Source organism: Myotis myotis, unplaced genomic scaffold, assembly GCF_014108235.1.
Source record: "Myotis myotis isolate mMyoMyo1 unplaced genomic scaffold, mMyoMyo1.p scaffold_m19_p_7, whole genome shotgun sequence".
Taxonomy (NCBI): domain Eukaryota; kingdom Metazoa; phylum Chordata; class Mammalia; order Chiroptera; family Vespertilionidae; genus Myotis; species Myotis myotis.
Genome location: NW_023416379.1, coordinates 39001736 through 39022448, shown reverse-complemented (window position 1 = coordinate 39022448; position 20713 = coordinate 39001736). Strand labels below are relative to the sequence as shown.

The following is a 20713-nucleotide window of genomic DNA, read 5'->3' as shown; positions in this document are numbered from 1 at the left end:
ATGCAGTTAAACATGCTTCTTTTCTGCAGAGCTTCTCAGAGGCTTAAACATGGCAACGCGCCTTGAGAATCTCCAAATGAAACAGGCGATGCCCCTTTTCCCAAGCGCGTTTGCCCACTAGCCCTTTTCTCAGGGCAGAACATTGGTGGGACGAGTGTTTTACAGAGCACCCTTTAGGCGACAGAGGGCTGGGGTAGGCGCTGTCCTTGAGCAGGGGCAGTGCAGTGGGTTAGGGATGGGAAGCCCTGAAGGTCACCCACATTTCCTTTCTCGGTGACCTTCAGACACAGTGTGGTGTGGATAGGTGTATGTAAGAGGCCTGTCCTGCTGTCAGCTTCCTGCTTCTGAACCGGCAGAAAACACTGCTCCCAACCCTTGGGTGTCAAATGGCCCACCCCAGCCCTGGGCTAGGGCTGCCCTGGTAGCAGGGTACACAATAGTTATGTGTCCCAAGGGGCTTTTAACCACAGGGAGAAGTATGGGGGATTATGCAGGACCTAGAAGTCACTGTACCTTCCTAGATTTTCCTCACCTCTTAATAGAGAAGAATGCCTGGAAGGGTCATGGTAAGAATTATACCGGAGAAAGTGTATAAAGCTGGGTTAGATCCTTGGCTTTCCTAAAGTTGTGGAGACTTGGTATAAAGCTGAAGGGAATACGCATCATGGAATAGCCTTTGCTGCCCATCCTCATGCAGCACAGGCGACTGTTCTGGCGGCAGAGATGGTCCCACAGCGCTACCAACCAGGCAACCGACTCTCTTACTTACGCCCCCAGGAGCAGGCATCATTGCTCCCTGCTTTAGCACAGGGCCTGTAAGGATTTGAAACTCCCTGCCACTTGACTTTTACTCCTGCCCCTCAAGCCCTTCTCCCCGCTCTGCCTCGTGACCTCTGCCACCCCATGGCTTCTGCTTACTCCCTGTCCTCTGTGGTCCTCTGGCTTCATTCCACGACCACTATCCCCACCACGACTTAGTCTCTTGGAGTTACCTTGATTCCCAACTCCCCTAAGAAGAAATTGCTATTGGTTTGTTAAATTACTCTGTGCCCCGTTAGGCAGAGCCACACCAAGGTCTTGAGATGTCTTTGGGTCCAGGCAGCCATGACCAGGGAAGCAGCGGGGCTGTGGCCAGGGCAGCTCGCAGCATCTGATGAGTTCTGTGCTGATACAAAGGTTGTGTACACCGTTCTTTTCCTCCTCCTCTCTCTTCCCTTTTCTGTTCCTCCCACTTCTGCACATGCCAGTCTGGACCAAGGGCATGCCTTGATAAAGCAGAATATACTCCCTATGCCTGTTACTTCACTCTTAGATACTGAGCACTGGAAGAGAGGCCCCTCCTCACATACCTGGATCGCCCTCCAACCATGCCTTTCTTGCGTATCTTACTGGAGCTTAGGCGCACTGCACAGACTGTTTGGATTAGGCTACTCTGGCACACATTTCTCTTTCACCCAGTGGTATAGTCGGTCAGGTGGAAAGTATATTTCCCCATGTGTTTCCTTCTTCAGAGTAGAACAAATAATGATAATGTTAGTTTCACAGAGGCTAAGAGATAGGGGCTTTTACCCAAATGCCGAGAATTGATATATAATTGTTGCTAGTCTGAATTTACTTATCTCTAAAATAAGGTATGTTATCTGGCTGTCTTTTTTACAGACTTCTGGTGAGTGGTATTGTGATCACGTCTATTGAGCGATTTGAATTTATTGGAAGAAAGGAGTTATATAAGTAACAGGTGTCTTTAAATACATACAGGTTGTCTCACTTCACACCATTGAGCACTTCAGACATTCAGCCTGGATGGGGCGATTGGGCTGGGCTGACCCAGGCTTTGCTTGTGAGGATGGAATTGTAAGAGGGAGAGATGCTCAGTGGAGAATCTAGCATTAGTGGACTGTTGGCTTCCAACCAGGTATTTATCACAGCGGGATGGCTAAATTCATAGAACAAAGATGGAAGAGAACCAGGCAAACCAGCAGTTCACAAACATTCAGGAAGCTTTTCAGAGACAAAGGAACCAACATGTAGATCTGAAATCAGTAGTCCAGTATCTCCCCCCTAGATACTTAAGAAACTATCACCAAGTGGGCACTCTCACACATGGTTTAATTAACTAAAAAGGCAAGACAATAGGCAACCTAAATTATTTCATTTCCCAAAGTTTGTGACCCCAGCACTCTGGGCCTTTTAAATTTGCAGTATTGTGCACCAGATGCCATAAATGTCATGTTTGCACACAACTGAGCATAAAGGATTCCATTGGTGATTCTGGCCTGGGTGACTGGTGCTGGCCTGAAGCTGAGCCTAGGGCTAAAACACCCATGAGCTTAAGACCACAACCTGGCCTGCAAGCCTCCTCATTATTGCAATTATGTTGCTGTCAAACACTCCACAAGCCATTAGGAACACAGTGGAGAATTTGGGGCCCAAGGTTTTGTTGATTTGGGTTTCTGGGTTTTATTTTTGTGGTATGCTTTTTACTTGGAAGTACGCATCATAAGAAAATTCATAGTAGCGGAATTTCTCTTTGTTTTTTACAACTGAGATTTAATAGAAGAATGATGGGTAAATAAGAGTAGAGTGTAGGCGGACCAGTTGGCTGATTTGAAAAAATATCTGAATGATATTTTTATGAATTTATAATAATAAAATTAAAATATCTATATTTACATGACACTTTCTGTTATTCAGAGTGCTTCCATTTTCACTATTTGTTTTGATCATCACAGTAGATCTTGAGTTAGCAGAGGCTCAGGGGGCACAGAAACAGGACCCCAGGTTGCAGGGTAGGCAAGACATGGGTTTCTGCTTCCTAGCCCGCCGCTTTCCTCACCGAACCATGCTGCTTCCCAAGTAAAAAGCCAAAGTCCGGGCATCGATTGACAATCCGAAAGCATGTATTTAGAGATTTAAGGTTCTAATCAAGAAAACTTTCAATTGTGAGGTGCGGAAGAGAGGCCAAAGCTATTCAGGAAACTTGTAAAACTGGACACAATGAAAACAGCAGGTATGACCCAGGGAGAGATGTGTAGTGACGACAAGGCCAGTCCTTCTCAAGAGTAAACAAAGTCACGAGCAGGAATAAACAAATGGCTTCTGACATCTCCCTACCAATGCAGGGAGTGGGAAGGGCCAAGTTACCCTGGACTGTGGGCATAAAAAGATGAAAACCATCTCAGAGATACCACTGAGACTTGGAGGGGAAGTGATGCCTAGATAGACTAGAGCTGACATAGAAATTAAATATAAAACAACAGGCCCTGGAGAGATCTGACGACTGGTCAGAGATGGGCGCAAGTGGGTCAGTCCTGGCCATCCACAGGCAGGAGCTGGTTCACCCAGGGAGCAGAGAAATATGCAGGAGGCTGTTAAAAGAGGATTGAATGAGGCATTGCAACTAGAGCCCTTAGCCGGGTGCCTGGTAGGTTCCAAGCAATCCGTATGTGCATAGTTGGTAAGTGAATGAGAGGTCACTAGGAGCAGCTGCAAGCCTTCGAGAAGCAGCGGAGAGGGAGCTGAGATGCAGGGTTGCCAGAGAGGCTGTTAATGCTGCCCAGCAGTGGCCTGGACCCGGACCACCTGCACTCACACAGCCTTAGTTAGTATTATGGCATTGCAGAGGTGCTGCCTATCGCCGATGCCAAGGCAGGTGAGGAGGCTGGGAGGCAGATCCAAATAAAACCCCCAGGGGGAAAGGACTGCTTCCGGGGTCGCAGAGAATAACTGCAGTCCTTCCCCAAATTCCCATCATTGATATGTGACTAGCTGTGTTGTTTAACTAAAGCCGCAGGTTTTGAATTATGATTTTTGCCATTTTCTACAAAGTCTGTGTCAGGGAAGAAATGAATGGGGTGAACAACTGCAGATAGAAGCCAGATAACTAGCACACTTCACTTTTAACACATCAATTTGACGGGTCTCCCTTTCTACTCAAGTACAACCCATGGTCCCTCCCCTCAGCTTTGTCAGGTAGAGAAGAGGCTCTTCTAGTCACAAATAATGGAACTTCAACCACTCAAGTATGCGTTTAGGAAACAGAGAGAGTAGGGATAAATGAGATCAAAGGCACATTTGAAAAGAAATCCAAATATATATTTTGAAAACAAGGAGAGTTACAATAAACATGGTAAATACAAATCTGGAAAAAATTCAGGTGTGCATTTGAAAAACAGAGTCACAGTGTTGGGTTAGAAGAACAAAGGGGAGTTCAATGTTGAGAGAGTAAAATATTGACTATTTTTTGTTAAAAACTTAGTTGAATTTTAACCTGTAGAACAAGTCTGTTGATGGGGAGCGTGGAGTACTTCTGGGGGCAGGAGGTGTGTGCAAGTTTCTCCCATGACTGCCAATAGACAGATTCTGAGTCTTTCCTGCACTGGGTCCCAGGCCAGTGCCTTTCCGAGCACATCTCAGCACTCATTTCTGAATAAGTAAAAACATTACAAATAGGAGGTCAGTTTTCCCTAAGCTTCACTTTGAAGCAAAGATGATTAAATAAGAACAACACAAAAATGTGCAGATGGTTAAATAAAAACAAAAAAAATAAGCTGTATGAATTCAGGTGATGTTTCTTACTTAACGCATATCCCCAGTTTCTAGCCCAGTGCCTGACACATGGTGGGTCCTCAGTAAATGTTCACTTATGAATGAATAAATTGGATTATGTGATGGCAGGTTTCCAGAGCAGGTCATAGTTATAGTACCTGGAGTTGATTAAGAAAAAAAAGGAGAGAAAATGGAGTCACAGGGCATGGCAATGGGAGATGGGGTAGGATGTCGCTCTCTGCTTTTGCATGGCATGCTGTCCATGTCTGCGATTACCTGCTAGTTATTTCTTCCGCACGTATTTCCAGGCAGTGCTGTCACTGTTGATGATTTCACTTCACAGCTGAGCACCTGAGGCTCAGAGTGAATAAGCACCTGGCCCACCAGGAGCTGGAGGCCGAAGGAGTGGACTAGAATCTGGTTGGCGACCGCTGCTCCAAAGGTTTCCTTAAACCAGTGATCACCAACCTTTCAGACCTCACGGACCACCAGTGGTCCAGGGCTACCGGTTGGCGACCGCTGGACTAGATGATCTCTGAGGTACCTCCAGGCCTGGATGTCATTGCTCTGAGATGTCTTGGGCTATTTCTGTGTCCTCTCAGGGCCAAATAAATGGAAAACAGAGAGGCTGACATTTGGCACCAGGTAGACCAGATTTTCCGATGTTTGACTTTTTCACTTCCCATCTGGATACCTTGTGCCAGGAAGAGGTAAGTTGTCCTTGTCCAGCTTAAAGCAGAGAGTTTTGTGATGATATGCTCATGTTCTTAGGCAACCTAATATGTCAAACCAAAGGGAAAAATCACCTTCGGAATCATGTTTAGCTGTGAGGATGGACCCGTGGTCACTGAATATAGGCCAGGATTCCGTGTTTGCTTTGGCTGTAGAAACAGAAACTTGGGTCAGTAATGAGCCGTTTGTTAGTGCTCATTGAGATCCAAAAGAGCCAAGTCCATCTCTTCTCTGCCTTTGCATGGCACATGCGAAAGGAAGGATCTGCCCCGGTGACCTCGGCCAAGATTTCTGAAATCCAGCTTAGAACTTATAAGTAGAACTTGAGTCACAGTATAAGGTTCCTATAGGGCAGTTTTCTTATGAGATTTTCAGTTCTGACAAAGGTGCTCACTTGCCTCTCCTTCAGTTCCCAATCCCATTTGAGGAGAGAGGAGAGAAAAAGAGAGACTCTCAAACTACAAAGCAAAAAAAAAGAAAGAAAGAAAGAAATAAGACCCTTAAAAAGAATGATGTAGCGAACATCATCATGTTGGAATCTAAGCCAGCAGAAAACTTATTTGGAAAATGAAATTCTCCATGAATTTGCTCTTTTTTTTTTTTTTTTTCCTTCTTAAAAAAGGACAATAGCCCTGGTGGTTCTAAATCCCTCCCTGATTTCTGCATGGCTTTGCATATCTATAGTTAGGTCATCTTTTTCCTTCCTACACTCTCTAATCCAGTTTTGCAAGGAGACTTAGAATGGGGATGCTAACCTAAATGGTGGGCTTGGTCCCCCATCAGGTTTTGATGCACCCTCTCCCCTCCATGAAGGCTCCTCCTCCTCCGCATTCTGCCATCCAGGGCTTGGGTCATCCTGTCTTCCGGGTGCGTGACAGATCCAGTGGCTCTGCCATGCAATGAGTCAAGCAGATCATTCATCAGCTCTATTTTTTTTTTTTTTCATCAGCTCTATTTTTTAATAAAACATGAGTAGCACAGTTTATGGCTTCCACTATTCAAACAGCAGTTGAGCCTAAGAGGAATTATTCATTTTAATGGTTCTAACACTCATTTCCAAGCAGCCGTGCTGTTTTATCAGCCTTTGCCTGAATTCGAGATTGACTGGCTTTGGAAAAAGAAGATGGCTCAGCAGGAGTTGAATAGAGCCTCCTGGGACGGTGGGCAGCTGGACACGGTTCCTTGTCACTGCAGACAGCCCCTCTGTTACTTCTGGGACAGTCTCCTAGGAGTTAGCGTCGGGGGCTGGTGTCTGTGAGGTGCAGCATGTACTTGCCCAGAGAGAAGCATGCACCATTCTGTCTCAAAACAGCGCAGGTTCATAGGAAAGCTGTGGGTGAAGATTTGCCTTTTCCTCCTCACACTGCCATAGAGACATCCTTCCATTAAGGTAAAATGAACTTAAACATATGGGAGGTTCCTGGGACATCAGCAACCATGAGGGAAACAGTCTAAGGACTGAAAAAAACGCACTATATAGTAAATGCCTGACACACAAGCAGTACCTGTTACCACTATTAGCTCCATTCACAGAGGAAGCAACTGACGCTGAGCTTTTCATAAGATTTCACTGCTAGTAAATAAATAATGGAGTCTGGACTCCACATCTTCTGATTCCAGATTGCATGTGATTTCCATAGCATCCTTTGCCACCCAAGTGCCCTGATGGACGTAGTGTCTAAATGCAAGGGAACAGTTGATGGTGAGACCAAGGGACTCCAGGGTCAAACTAGAAGCAAGTGTTCAGGTGGGGTCAGTCTGAGGCCCTCAACTCATTTAAGGTGATGACAGCTGTGGGCAGACCTCAAATCCTTTAAAGCACTGACCACCCTCACCCATGTCTCTTCATCCTCCTTTGCTTCACCCTTGGGTGAACTCGTGATTTTTTGAGCTGGCCTGGAGTGCAAGATCAATGCCACCTTTAACAGGCCAAGATCAAAGGAACCAGCATCTTTAAAAAATTTTTTTTATTGTTTAAAGTATTACATAAGTCTCCCTTTCCCCCATTGACCTCTCCCCAGCTTCCCCACCCCCCAGCACATGCCCTCACCTCCCTACTGTCCGTGTCCATTGGTTATGCTCATATGTATGCATACAAGTCTTTTGGTTGATCTCTTACCCCCTCACCCCCCACCTTCCCTCATAGGTTGGACTGTCTGGAACCAGAATCTTATGGCAAGTTACAATTTTGCTTAAAGAGCTACATCTTCTGAGCTGTTACCTGGGCCCTATATTTGTGGGCAGTCAGGAGCATGTGAAGGTGTTGTTTTGTTTTTTGGAATTGTTGATGGCATTCAAAGGATTATTAATGTCTTTTTACTGTTCCATTGCTGAAAATGTCTTTGCCTAGATAAGGAAGATTTCAGCAAAAGGGTTTCTTAATGAAATAGTGCCTGATGCCAGATTACCACTCAGAAGACAGTGGTGGGTTCCATTAAAGAATGAACTTCACTCTCACAGCTGACAGCTGATTAATGTGTTAATTAGGAACCCTGGCCCCCTCCCCCAGCCACCCAAATCTTCTCTCAAGCCCCGCAGAATGTATATGTTGTGCCCATGTGGGTAACCTTATGGCATACTTTGGCTTTGATTTTGGACGTGTATATAAAAATAACATGAATAGCTTTCTTTCTTTCCAGGGGAAATACAAGATGGAAAGAGTTATAGGAACCAGAAGTCCTGCCTTTCAGTTTTCTTGTATCGAGAGCAAGTGATATTTCTGCTGAGGTGGTGTCTTTGGAGCAGTTTAGTGGTGTAGGTTGCCACACATTTATTTCACAGGAAAGGAGTGAATCCATCAGGCCACTGAGCTTATAAGTACTACCCTGGCAGCCAGCCACCAAAATATAAATAGTCTAAATGGACTAAAGGAAATGTTCGTTCTGTTGTTTAGAATTGGACACATCCCAGGAAGGTGAATGTAATCTTTGTGAGGACTGCTGTTATGGGGTTGAATGGAATACCCATTTGTTTATCTCCTTTGTGATCTTTTTGTCGTCCTGGTGATACATTATGTATCTGTGATCCGAAGCATTTCAGCTGTCTCGCTCAGTGGCCTTGCATGAGCTGATTGTTCGGTCCCCAGATTGCCATCGTTAAACAGCTTCAGCCTCAGCTCTGTCCAATCTGGGACCTGTTAGGGAGAGCGTGGAACCAAAGCGGCCAGATTCCAACAGAAACAAAGCCGGCGTGGAATTAGCGGAAACCATCCCAGAGCCCAGGGAGTAGAGCTCTGCACTTCTTAATCTTTATCTCTTAAAATATCTGAAAGACTTTTGGTACTTCTTGACATAATGAGGAAAAAATGCCTTACAACGTTTAAAAAAAAAACGTTTAAAAAAAAAAAAAGCCGTCTGTGGAAAAAGAGGGAAGGATACCTCATAACACCACAATTCAGACAACCCTAGTTCTTGAGACACATGCTGTGTGTTCCATGGATATGCAAATGTTGTTTTATTAAAGAAAGAGATCTACAGTATGTATTTCCACCTAACTACCACATCTTCAGTAATCAGCTCAGGCTCTTACGATGAAATCTTTAATTACTAGAAGTGTGCCATTAGTTTGATGTCGAATGAATGATGGTACTGCGTTTTATTGCCTCACATGATATAGCCATTTGTGCCATAAATTCATTGACCTCATCTTAAATGATGTGTCCTGTTAGACAGACTTGATTCATTATTTCTTAAGTGACAAGTTTTTTCTCTAATAATTTTTTGCTTCCTCAGAAAGATGGTTTTTCTGCATTTTTAGATCAGTGTTCTGAATGGAAATGTAATAAGGATACACACACATTCACACTCACATTACCCAAAACAAGATAGTCATAAACTGTCACACTATGACCTAAATAATTTTTGATGTCGCAGAAAATCAAGCAGCTAAGTATAGACCTTTTCATTAACTGGAAAGTTTGATGAAACAGAATTTTCCTTGGAAATCTGATATCTGTAAATCTTGTTATAGTGGAGACTACCTATTTAATAATTGGGGTAGATGTATGAGCATTTTTACTCATCAATGAATTATTGAAAGTAAAGGAAATGATGGGAGAACATTTAAGTTATATTTAGATTATTTTCTGTGACTCCACTTGAAAATATTTATTTAGCTTGAGGAAACAGAGGAATCCTCTGCAGGCAAATAATCCAATCTGGCAATTTAAGAACCAATTAAGGATTTCAGAAAACTCTTTCCCCTTATGGTTAAAAAAGAAGATCCAAAAGAAATATGCCAGAAATTTTGGCATATAATTTTAATTAGTGTAATTCATTGATGATATTTTTTTGTCATGATTAAAGAAGTCATATTTGATCCTTCACTTCAAGCTTATAAATTGGCATTTTAGGCTTTTGATGGATGCCTACAATTGGCTTTATTTCAAATTGGAAATCAAATGTCATATAATTATACATTAACTTTATAAAAATATCAGATCTTAAAAATAATAACTTACATGTGTAAAGTTTTCACAATAGCTTATTTAATCTTCTCCTAGATGATAATTTTGAGAGTCTGCCGGATTCTGTGCATCTTCTCATCAGAGGCAATTCTGTATTTATATGTAAACTAGACATCTCAACTATGATTTTTTAAAAAGTTCCCTTAATTCTGGAGAAAACGGAAACACTGTAATGAGACATGGGAGTATATTAACATTGAAATCATTTGTTTTTGGCAACAAGTATTTTGAAAGAGTGACTTGATATGAGGCCAAACAAAAAAATTATTGTGTGCCAATAAGTATTTCTTATTCAGCCTCACACCGTGAAGTATATTACCTGCAAATATCGGGGGGGGGGGGGGGGGAGGGGAAGGAAGTAAGAAGAAAAAGAGTGAATTTCCACTTACATGCCCACATCTGCCGTGAGTGTGTGCACCCACAGTCACACACTAGCATGCCGGCACTGTTTACAGTCAAGGAAAGCTGAGAGTTAAATGAGATGAGTAATCAAATGCTCAGCATATGTTGTTTTTGCATTGCTGATGTGACCAATCATTATTGAAATTTATTATCTTTTAATGCTATTAATTTATCATAGTTAAAACAATAACAACAAGGGAACAACAGAGATCTTCCTCAACAAAAGCAGGGTCCGACTTAGAACAATATTGGAACCAGGGCTTTAGTGAGGAGAGACCCAATTCAATGGACTCACCATTGGACTGCATTTCAGAATTCTGCTGCTGCTGTGTGGATTGATTGGGTGCTCAGAAAATAATTTAAAAAATAAAGAACAAGAAAAAGAAAAAAAATTGTGTGTGTAATGTTCAGTCAAAAAAGTAAGGCACTGAAAGAACTATTGAAAATTTTGACATCTGTTTATCTGTTTATAGCTATGGCAAGATTACTCATATTAATTCTTGTTTAAAATGCCATATGAAGGGAAGACATTTGTGCAAACAAGAGTCATATTTGAATTGTAGATCATGCCTTCACCATCTGTGAGAGCTGATGGTGTTGCAAAATTAATGTGTTAATGAAATCACAATAATTTCTCCAAAGTAATGGGTTCTGAAGCCGAGAATGACTATTTTTTGAACTTTGATGTCTAGTGATTTCCAATTGGGAAAAGCTCTCAGCCTTTAATTAGTTCTGCAGCCCAACTTTAAAATAAATTTGGCGATGCCTTTCTTTTGCCAGGAGTAGATTTGAAGAGGGGAAAAAGCCATAACAACTTTGGAAAACGTTCTCTGGTGTTTGAAAAGTTGTTAAATAAGATTGCATGCCAAGAAATGTCACCAAAAATTCTGACTACTGAGAGAGAGTGGGCAAACAGCTCAAAAAATAATTCTAGCTTGCTGCAACATCACAGGTTGGGAAGAGCTAAACCTCACACAGACTTCATGACTAATTCCAAGTTTCCCCTTGGAAGGCAGACATAATGATGCTGGGCGCTTTGTGTTATTGGTTAACACAGCGCACCCTTTCCAACTGCATTATCGAACAGTCAATAGTGCAAAGTGACTTTGCATGAGCAGAATGTTAAGGGGCTATATATTTCAAAGCCCACGGAACGTTCTGGAGAATCCTTCTCTCCAAAACTATTAAATTTGCATTTACAATGAGCGTCTTTGACAAGTGAAAATGTGTGGGCAGGTATATGTATTCCTTTTTGTCAGATCCACCTTAAAGGGAAAAACACAATTTATTTTTTTAAATGGGATATGGTGATAATTGCTATTCTGAAGAGTTAATTTTAATAAAGCAATTCTGGCTTCCAGGGAGAAATCACTTTACAAAGTTTTTGAGAATTTTCCCTTTGGAAGGAAACCCTTTCAGCCTGTTTGAAAAATTGGGATAACGTTTGAAAGAACCTGTACGGGAAACATGAAATGCCGTCTAGCAGAGGGCATTGCGTATCTTACTCTCTCTTTTTATTACTGTGTTGTAGGTATGTGACTGGTGTAAGCACATCAGACACACAAAAGAATATCTGGATTTTGGGGACGGGGAGAGAAGGCTTCAGTTCTGCAGTGCAAAATGTCTCAATCAGTACAAAATGGACATTTTCTACAAAGAGACACAGGCCAACCTTCCAGCTGGGCTGTGCAGCGCATTACACCCTCCCCTGGAAAATAAAGCAGAAGGCGCCGGCGTGCAGCTGCTCACGCCAGACTCTTGGAATATTCCTCTAACAGATGCTCGGAGGAAGGCCCCCTCCCCGGTGGCTGCAGCTGGCCAAAGCCAGGGCCCTGGCCCATCCGCATCCACCACCGTCTCTCCATCTGATGCTGCCAACTGCTCCGTCACTAAGATCCCCACGCCAGTGCCCAAGTCCATGCCCATCAGCGAGACTGCCAACCTCCCTCCTGTCTCCGTCCAGCCACCTGCGAGCATCGGGCCTCCCCTGGGCGTCCCGCCCCGCAGCCCTCCCATGGTGATGACCAACCGCGGCCCGGTGCCGCTGCCCATCTTCATGGAACAGCAGATCATGCAGCAGATTCGCCCGCCCTTCATTCGCGGGCCGCCGCACCACGCCTCCAACCCCAACAGCCCTCTGTCCAACCCCATGCTCCCCGGCATCGGGCCCCCGCCCGGCGGCCCCAGGAACCTGGGCCCCACTTCCAGTCCCATGCATCGGCCCATGCTGTCGCCCCACATCCACCCCCCGAGCACCCCTACCATGCCTGGGAACCCCCCGGGCCTGCTGCCCCCGCCACCCCCGGGCGCGCCCTTGCCCAGTCTCCCCTTCCCGCCGGTGAGCATGATGCCAAACGGCCCGATGCCCGTGCCCCAGATGATGAATTTCGGGCTGCCGTCGCTGGCCCCGCTGGTGCCACCCCCCACCTTGCTCGTGCCATACCCCGTGATCGTGCCCCTGCCCGTGCCCATCCCCATCCCTATTCCCATCCCTCACGTCAATGATTCCAAGCCCCCCAATGGATTTTCCAGCAACGGGGAGAACTTCATTCCGAGCGCCCCTGGCGACTCCTCGGCGGCCGGAGGCAAGCCCGGCGGGCGCTCCCTATCCCCCCGGGACTCCAAGCAGGGCTCGTCCAAGTCCGCGGACTCGCCGCCCGGCTGCTCCGGCCAGGCCCTGAGCCTGGCGCCCGCGCCCGCGGAGCACGGCCGGGCCGAGGTGGTGGACCTGACGCGGCGCGCGGGCAGCCCCCCGGGCGCGGGCGCGGGCGCGGGCGCGGGCGGCCCGCTCGGCTTCCCCGGCGGCGGCGTGTTGCAGGGCCCGCAGGACGGCGTCATCGACCTGACCGTGGGCCACCGGGCGCGGCTGCACAACGTGATCCACCGCGCGCTGCACGCGCACGTCAAGGCGGAGCGCGAGCCGGGCGCCGCGGAGCGCGGCAGGACCTGCGGCGGCTGCCGGGACGGCCACTGCAGCCCCCCCGCCGCCGGCGACCCGGGCCCGGGTGCCCCCGCCGGCCCCGAGGCGGCCGCGGCCTGCAACGTCATCGTGAACGGCACGCGCGCCGCCGCCGCCGCCGAGGGGGCCAAGAGCGCCGAGCCGCCTCCGGAGCAGCCCCCGCCCCCGCTGCCCGCGCCCCCCAAGAAGCTGCTGTCCCCCGAGGAGCCCGCGGTGAGCGAGCTGGAGTCCGTCAAGGAGAACAACTGTGCTTCCAACTGCCACCTGGACGGGGAGGCGGCCAAAAAGCTGATCGGAGAGGAGGCCCTGGCGGGGGGCGACAAGTCAGACCCGAACCTTAACAACCCCGCGGACGAGGACCATGCGTACGCTCTGCGGATGCTGCCCAAGACGGGCTGCGTGATCCAGCCTGTGCCAAAACCCGCGGAGAAGACGGCCATGGCGCCCTGCATCATCTCCTCGCCCCTGCTCGGCGCCGGGCCCGAGGACCTGGAGCCTCCGCTCAAAAGGAGGTGCCTCCGAATTAGAAATCAGAATAAGTAAAAGGTTTGTATGTGCACCAGGCACTCCTCCGCCCGAGCCAGGGCACCTCTCCTTATTTCTTACAAGGCAGAGGCCAGAGTGTTGAGTCGATAATCGTGATGTTACCTGACATGTTTTACAATGCAGCGTGTGTCGTCCGTCACTCACTGTCATCATTTTGCTCCACCATCATGCCCATTTTGCAGCTGACGAAACTGAGTCACAGCATGTAAGTGCCATGCCTCAGGCCACTTACTTAATGGTAAAGCCCAGTCTTGAACCTAACCTGAAACGCTATCCCCTTAATTACACCTTTGTTATTATGCTCTGTAATTCACCGTAGTGAAAAGGGAGAACGTGGGGAGGAAGGGGAGATTTCTTGGGGCAGGTAAATGTTCAGTCATGAGTTTGGCAGGGCTGTGATAAAAGGTAAGCTGGGCCACTTCCTGGAGCTGGTATACACATGGGTGGAATGGCCCAACTCACCAAATTTTCTCAATAACCGCGGTCTTCCGTTTGCAAGATGGGAATAAAAACTACCTTTCTTACATGCTTATGCCAGTGGAACCCAGGCCACTAAGTCCCCTTTGCCTGGCAGGGTGTCGGAGCAGTGACTCATAGCTCCTGTTCATGGGATCTCTCTCTCTCTCTTTTTTTTTATTATTATTTATTGCTTAAAGTATTACAAAGGGTATTACATATGTGTCCATTTTATCCCCCCGCCCTAGACTTTGGTTGGTCACCAACCACTATTCCCTAGGGCAGGCGTCAAGCGTCACTGACCAGCTTTGCTTTTTCCTGATTTGGGGCTCAGCAGCTCAGCTGGTGGGCTGCTCAACTCTGCAGACAGTGGGAGGCTTTGACAGAGAAAAGGGCCACCTTGCTGAAGTGGAGGAGAGTGCATGCCTCTGACCTGGCCAGGGGGGGAGGGGGCTGGGCAGTCCTGCTGAAGCCAAGCGAGCCATTGATAAGGAGTCCAGAATCTCAGGAAGGGGAGGGGGAACTCACATGGGTGGGATGCCTCCAAGTAGCCAGATGTGGCCTGCTTTGATCCCCCACCCATCCTGGTGGAACAGGCATCATTGCTCTTACCAAGGAGGAAGATGAGGCTTGGAGGTGCCACCCAAATCAGAGCTGTGAGGAGGAGAACCAGTACTTAACTCAGATCTGACAAACCCAGAACCGGAGCTCTCCCCCACTTTCCAAAAGGGCAGGAAACAGGCTGGTATTCAGTTGAGGCTTATTAACTGTTTATGGAGAGGAAAGGAAGGGAAATGAACATTCATTGAGCACCAAAACTGTGCAGAGCTTCCAGGAACTGGGGAGATACGGTGAATATGATGCAGTGCCTGCCCTGGAGGCATTTACAGTGGGTGGGAATGAAAGCCCAGGAAGGGGGAGGCCTGGGGCGGGGAAGTGGCGTGCACAGGAAGAGCAATCGCTCACGTTCGTTGTGTACAGGCCGTCTTCTAAGTGCTTTTCAATAGTATTTATTCAGATCCAAGCCATACAAGTATTATTGTCTTCATTTTACTGATGAAGAAACTGAGACAGAAATTAAGTAACTCGTCCAAGGTCATCAACTTAGTAGCAGAGTCGATATTCAAATCCAGCCTGGCACCAGAGCTACATTTTCTTTAAGCCATCAAAAGAGAATAGGCTAGTTGGTCCCTTTATTACAGTGCTTGATACAATTCTTTTATCCACCATCGTGGTCTGAGGGGAAAGTTCCTATAGAAAAACCAAGCCTACCTACCAACTTCTCTCAGTGTGTGGACAGGGTTCAGGCTTTCCTTTTTTTTTATTTGACACTGTCCAATTCCTGTTTTCATAACAACAAACCTAGAATAACAACCCATCAGTCCACAGCGGGCAATGTAGGCGTGGACCAGAACACTCGATGTGGCGTGTCCAGACCATTGCCCCTAGGTCCAGCGTCTTTACACAAGCACGCGTGTAACTGAGAGCCAGAGTTTGCCTGGGAGGCACAGAGCCAGAGCCAGGGGCTTGCTGGGTGGTGCAAGAAGGGATTCTCAGCCATCATAGTTTGAGGTTTCCTTTTCCATGGATGGCTTTGCCAGTAGGAGCAGAACACTTAAAATCAATTCACCATTTCTTCTTGATTCTCCATCTACAAGTTCTGCTGTCTGAAGACAGATGGCCTCAGCCTTCTTAGAGTTGCCTCTATTGAAAATGCCCCAGATTTCTCCACCAGAGTCATTTCATCTGGTTGACAAAGCAGTGAGTAATGGGGAGATGTGGGAACAAAAAAAAAAGTGATGGCCTGGAAGCACTGGAATTGTCATTTTAAACACATTCTAATATCATTCATTCAAGTGACATAAAAGGAAAAACAGGAAGGTGGAAGATTTTACTACCATTACTGGAGTGAGAAGTGACCAGGTCAAGAATAGTGCCTCTGGCCCATAAGTAGCCTAAGTGCCTCTGGCCAAAAGCACATAAAAGCATGAAATATATGATGGCTATTTGGATGATAGATGTTTCCGAATAAAGAAATAGGTGAGCGTCTTGCGTGTGGCCCAGAGTCGTTACTAAAAATAGTGACCTGGCGTTAGCCAGTTTCAGAAGATACCGTGATGAAATTACCCCGCAGCCCCTTGAGATTAGTTCTTTTTATGATGGGCCCCCAAGAAATTACAGCTTTTCTCTAAAGTCTGAGACGCTCAGGCTTTGCCAGCTACAGCAGGTGACAAGGCACGTGATTTAAGATGGGGGAAGCATCGCCTCTCCTCCACTAAATCACATTTTCTCTTGCCCTCTGTCGTTCCGAGTCACCTCGCAGCACAGTCTCAACCTGCCATAATTCATCACGCCCTCAGCCCCTTCCTGGGTTTCTTCTGTGCCTTCGGAAACCCAGCCCCTTCGTCTGGTTGTAGAAATTGGAAATGCATCTGTGAAATAAAGGATTGCGTGGCTTTTGTGCCCTGATAGTGAACAGTGTTTGGTGATGACTCAAAGCCAAAGTGGAAAGCATTAAAAACCAAAATCAAACCTGGGCTGGGTTTGGTGGGTGAGGTGCAGGTGAGTGATTTTTTTCACCTGCTTGTTGGTGACTCATTATAGTATTTCTCATAGGTAAGTCAGTCAGTAGCTTCAATCAGTGTTCTTCATTCTTTTCACTATACCACCACCCTCATATTGTATTACTCCCCCCCCCCCCCGTCACCATTTTAGATAGAGTCAAAGCAGATTGTATCTTGAAATGAATAATCCAGGTAGCCACAGTTGTCTTCAAGGAGGTAATCATATGTGCTAGTTCTTGTCAAATTATAGTGTCTTTTTTCCCATTTTGAAGTTATCCTGTTCCTGGTTACCTGACTCTATGCCTTCTTGTTTGTTGGTATGATTACATATTATCTTAATGGGCAGATTTTTCCCCAGATGCAGAACTAATGAAGTTTAGTTGAAGATTTTAAAAGGTTGTAAACTTTAATCTTCAACTTTTAAGACTCCAAATACTAGTTCTGCAGCTTCTGTAAGCTGGAAAAAAATATCCCCCCAAATAATAAGGAAAACAATGTATAAACATTTCCCAAACTATTCTATCCACAAAGAATTCCATTTATAAATGGAATACACCCTTCTGTGTCTTTGCCTTAGAGCTTGGGGATAACTGTTTGTATTTGCACATTTTCTGAATTTCTGCAGTTTACACTTGTTTATGGTACATTGGGGAGTTTAGAGTAACCATTTGCAAATGTTTGAAGATATTCAAAAGAAAATATCCCCCCTCCTCGATTTTCCAGGGAAATGACATAGTCTCTTTAAGTAATCAATGGAAAAAATGTGTACTGTGAATAACCCTTTCACCCTCACTTTTTCCATTCCTGAGGAGCAGCAAGTCCATACCACTTCCCACTTTTGTGGCTCCTAGTTTTCGTATGTCTTCCTAAAGCCAGAAAGAAAATCTGAGACTGCCTTCCTCGGCCCCAGTTCCTGGTGCCCGCGCCCCCCCCCCCCGCCCCCCTCCCCCACCTCAGCAGCAGGGCTCCCCTCCACTTTAGTCTTCCTTAGGAGCTGGAGGAGGCAGCTGTCGTTTTTTCGCCTCTTGGATTTTAGAGTTTAATTATTCATCTGGTCATTGAGCCACGGTCCTAGAAAGGGCTATTTCAGGAGGGGGTCAGGGGGCTCACCTCATCAGGAAAGCCAAAAAGGTAGAGGTGACATGTAACTCTTGCCAATTTAGTTTCTCCAGCTGAGAAGTTTGAGAGAGTAGTAGGCTTCCTGGGAAGTCAAGTTCGTACATTTGAAGCATTACTATGGGTGCCTACTTTTAAAGCAAGGAGAAGAAACAGAGTGAGGAGAGAAAAGCAGTGCCAGAGGGATGTGCGAATCCTATGCCAGGCTTGAGATTTCCAGTGCTCCAGTAGCTGATTGTTGGAAATGTTAATTACTGACATGAACCTTAGCGTTGAAGTTCCGGCACCTGTCAGGATGCATCTGCTGCCCACCTCTGGCTGTAGGTCATTCAGAGCCAGGTCTGCAGCGTGCACACACGAGTGGCGAGGACCTGGGAGAGTGCTTGCTGTGGTCACTTCAGGCTCAGAGAGGAGAGATTTCTGGAATAAGCAGTGTCAAGATGGGCCTTAGACACATCTTGTTCAATGCTGCTGGGTCCCCTTATGAGGAGGGATTGAAGGAGGGCTTGTAATGTGCAAGTATCTGGCTTTTGGCTATTAACCCAGTGCGATTTTGATGGAGTAGGAAATGACTTCTGTGACCGGGTATTTATTTCTTTCAGATGTAGCCATACCCCTCCATCTTCAGTGGGCTTGGGACTGAGGTAAGGGAAGGAGGTGGTTAGTGCACAAATTTTAAAGAGGACCTCACTCCCAGGGTCGTGCAAGGGCAGCGCTAGTCCTGGCCCTGATCTCCAGACTTCTGACCCATGTGGCCGCTCCCTGAAGCTGGTCTCCTGGCTCCAGGGACTAGTCTGTGGGTGGCCTTTAGCAGTTCCTTGTAGATTTATGTAGAATGTTTTATGTGCCTGGGCACAGAGGCATTTTCTTGGGAGGAGAGGTCTACAGAGTTTGACTTAAGTATGAAAAAGTATGCCTTACATCTCTGAAGGATTATCTTCTATTGCCACCAAGCAATATCGGAATTGGAGTTTTTCTTATTACTATAAGGAAGCTGAATTAATTGTAAGTTCTCTTTAAGCCTTAGAATTCATTTTTAGCAATTTTTGTTGTGGACCTAATATTGCAGAATCACTGAGGAGGTTACATAATGTAGCACTGGCCTCCCTAAGATGGCCTTAGAGGCAAAATGCAAAAGGTTATAGACTTTTCTCCGTCACCCGGCCCTGTGAATGCCTGTGGTGAAAGAAGAAAAGGGAAGCGAGATACTCCGCCACACTCGGACTTTCCAAGTTCATACCGTCCAGGGAGACGTTGCCCTTCAGGGGAAAACCTTCCGCTCTGCTGTTGAGGCCAAGGGCGTGGTGTGGCCAGAGTCTGACAAACAGGGCATTGACGTGGCCACGTCTGGGGCTCCCCATCCTCCCCAGCTCCTAGCGTGCCTCCTCACCTGCAGAGAGTGTGCTTGGAATGGGGGAAACACTCAACTGCCTACTAACAAGCCATTGCCCAGAAAGGCTTTGGAAATAAGCTCCCTGTCTGGTTTCCAATGAATCACTCCCTCGCCGGCCTGAGCGGCTGCCTGGGCATCATGGTTCAGTCACTTACACCTACCTTCACGCAGACAAGCCTTGCGGAGGGGCAGAGGTGTTTGAAGACCAAAATACACCACAGCATGGAACACTTACCTCATGTTGTGGAACACGTACCTCCACCCCCATCACGGCCTTTGCCAGACTCTCTTGTCAAAGAGATGGTGCCAGCGGGGCAGAGGCTGGGCATTCCCTTTTCATTCACCCTGTCACGGGCAGGCTGTTTTGTATTTTTTCAGTTGCCATTGTAAATGCATAGCACTTACGGTGTGGACGCGTGTTAAGGCAATGTACTCCGCATGTGTAAACTTCTTTTGCATGCCTCAAAAGCATCAAAGGAATCCATTTCAGAGAAACAAATACATTAGCTTTGAAAGTTAAACAGCATACCGGCTGGCATCAAGGAGAAGGAGTAAGTGCCATTTTGGATGCCAGCTCTAAAAACTAACCACATAGAGTTCTCCAGATTGGTGAATTTCCACAGCCTTCTGCTTGAGGGGAAAAAAGTAGGGTGGGACCAGGATTGAAAATGTGAGGCCGTCAACAAGGAGGGGAAAACACACACACACACACACACACAAATTATTTTAAGGGTCACTGAAAAGATTCTAGTGAAAATGGAGCAAAAGCAATAGCAACAGAAACTTGGAATTAATCTCTCCTGCTTTCTAATAGCTCCCGAGTGTACTACACGTTCTTATATTGGAAACCAGTCAAGTTGCCTCTGCGATCCCTTAACTCTGTGCTCCTAGGACCGAGGGCTGTGGCCTTAAGCAACAACATGCTTATGCAATTCTACCATGTTGCCCAAATGCACACCTCGGGATAGGGAGGCGGGACTACGCGAGCAGGGCTGCCTTTCCATGCAGCCATGGGGTCAGGACTGTGACTAATCAAAGCTGCCCCATGCTCCCCAGCCTCACCCCATCCAGATATTTGGCTGCCCCCGCTAATTGTCTCATCATTTCTCCCCCTGAACCTCTGGTTTGTTGTCTTCCTTCGCTAGCAAGCTGTGTTTTGTTTTGGGTAAAAAGGGAAGTAAGAATAGGACTGATAACACTTAAAGCACAAAAGGGAAAAACATACTTCACGGACTCGTTTGATATGAAACATTGACCTAACGTCCAAAAACCGCAATTAAAAAGTATATCCCTCATTTGCATGGCTTTCTTCCCCAGACATGTTCCTGGTATTGAAAATGAATGGTAATTCCCATACAACATGTGTCTCAGTTTGTAATGATATCCTCCTTGCAGCTGGCTTCGTTCTCCAAGTGTTTCTAAAATGTTACTGTCTTAAATTTGAGCCAACCTACAATAACAAATTATCTAGGAGCGAAGTGGCTAAGCTGCATTTGGTGAGAGAAGGGGAAACCCTATATTTCATTCTTCGA

General features: G+C 46.4%; 1 protein-coding gene across 2 annotated transcripts in view; it reads left to right on the top strand.

Moving 5' to 3' along the window:
* The window catches only part of LOC118660448 (sine oculis binding protein homolog), a 160430-nt gene that overhangs the window by 127283 nt on the left and 12434 nt on the right, over nucleotides 1-20713 (top strand). For both annotated transcript variants that reach the window (XM_036317903.1, XM_036317902.1), the window contains one exon: nucleotides 11679-13652. In XM_036317903.1, coding sequence (XP_036173796.1) covers nucleotides 11679-13649 — 1971 coding nt within the window. In that variant the 3' untranslated portion in view covers nucleotides 13650-13652. The remainder of the gene's footprint in view (nucleotides 1-11678; nucleotides 13653-20713) is intronic.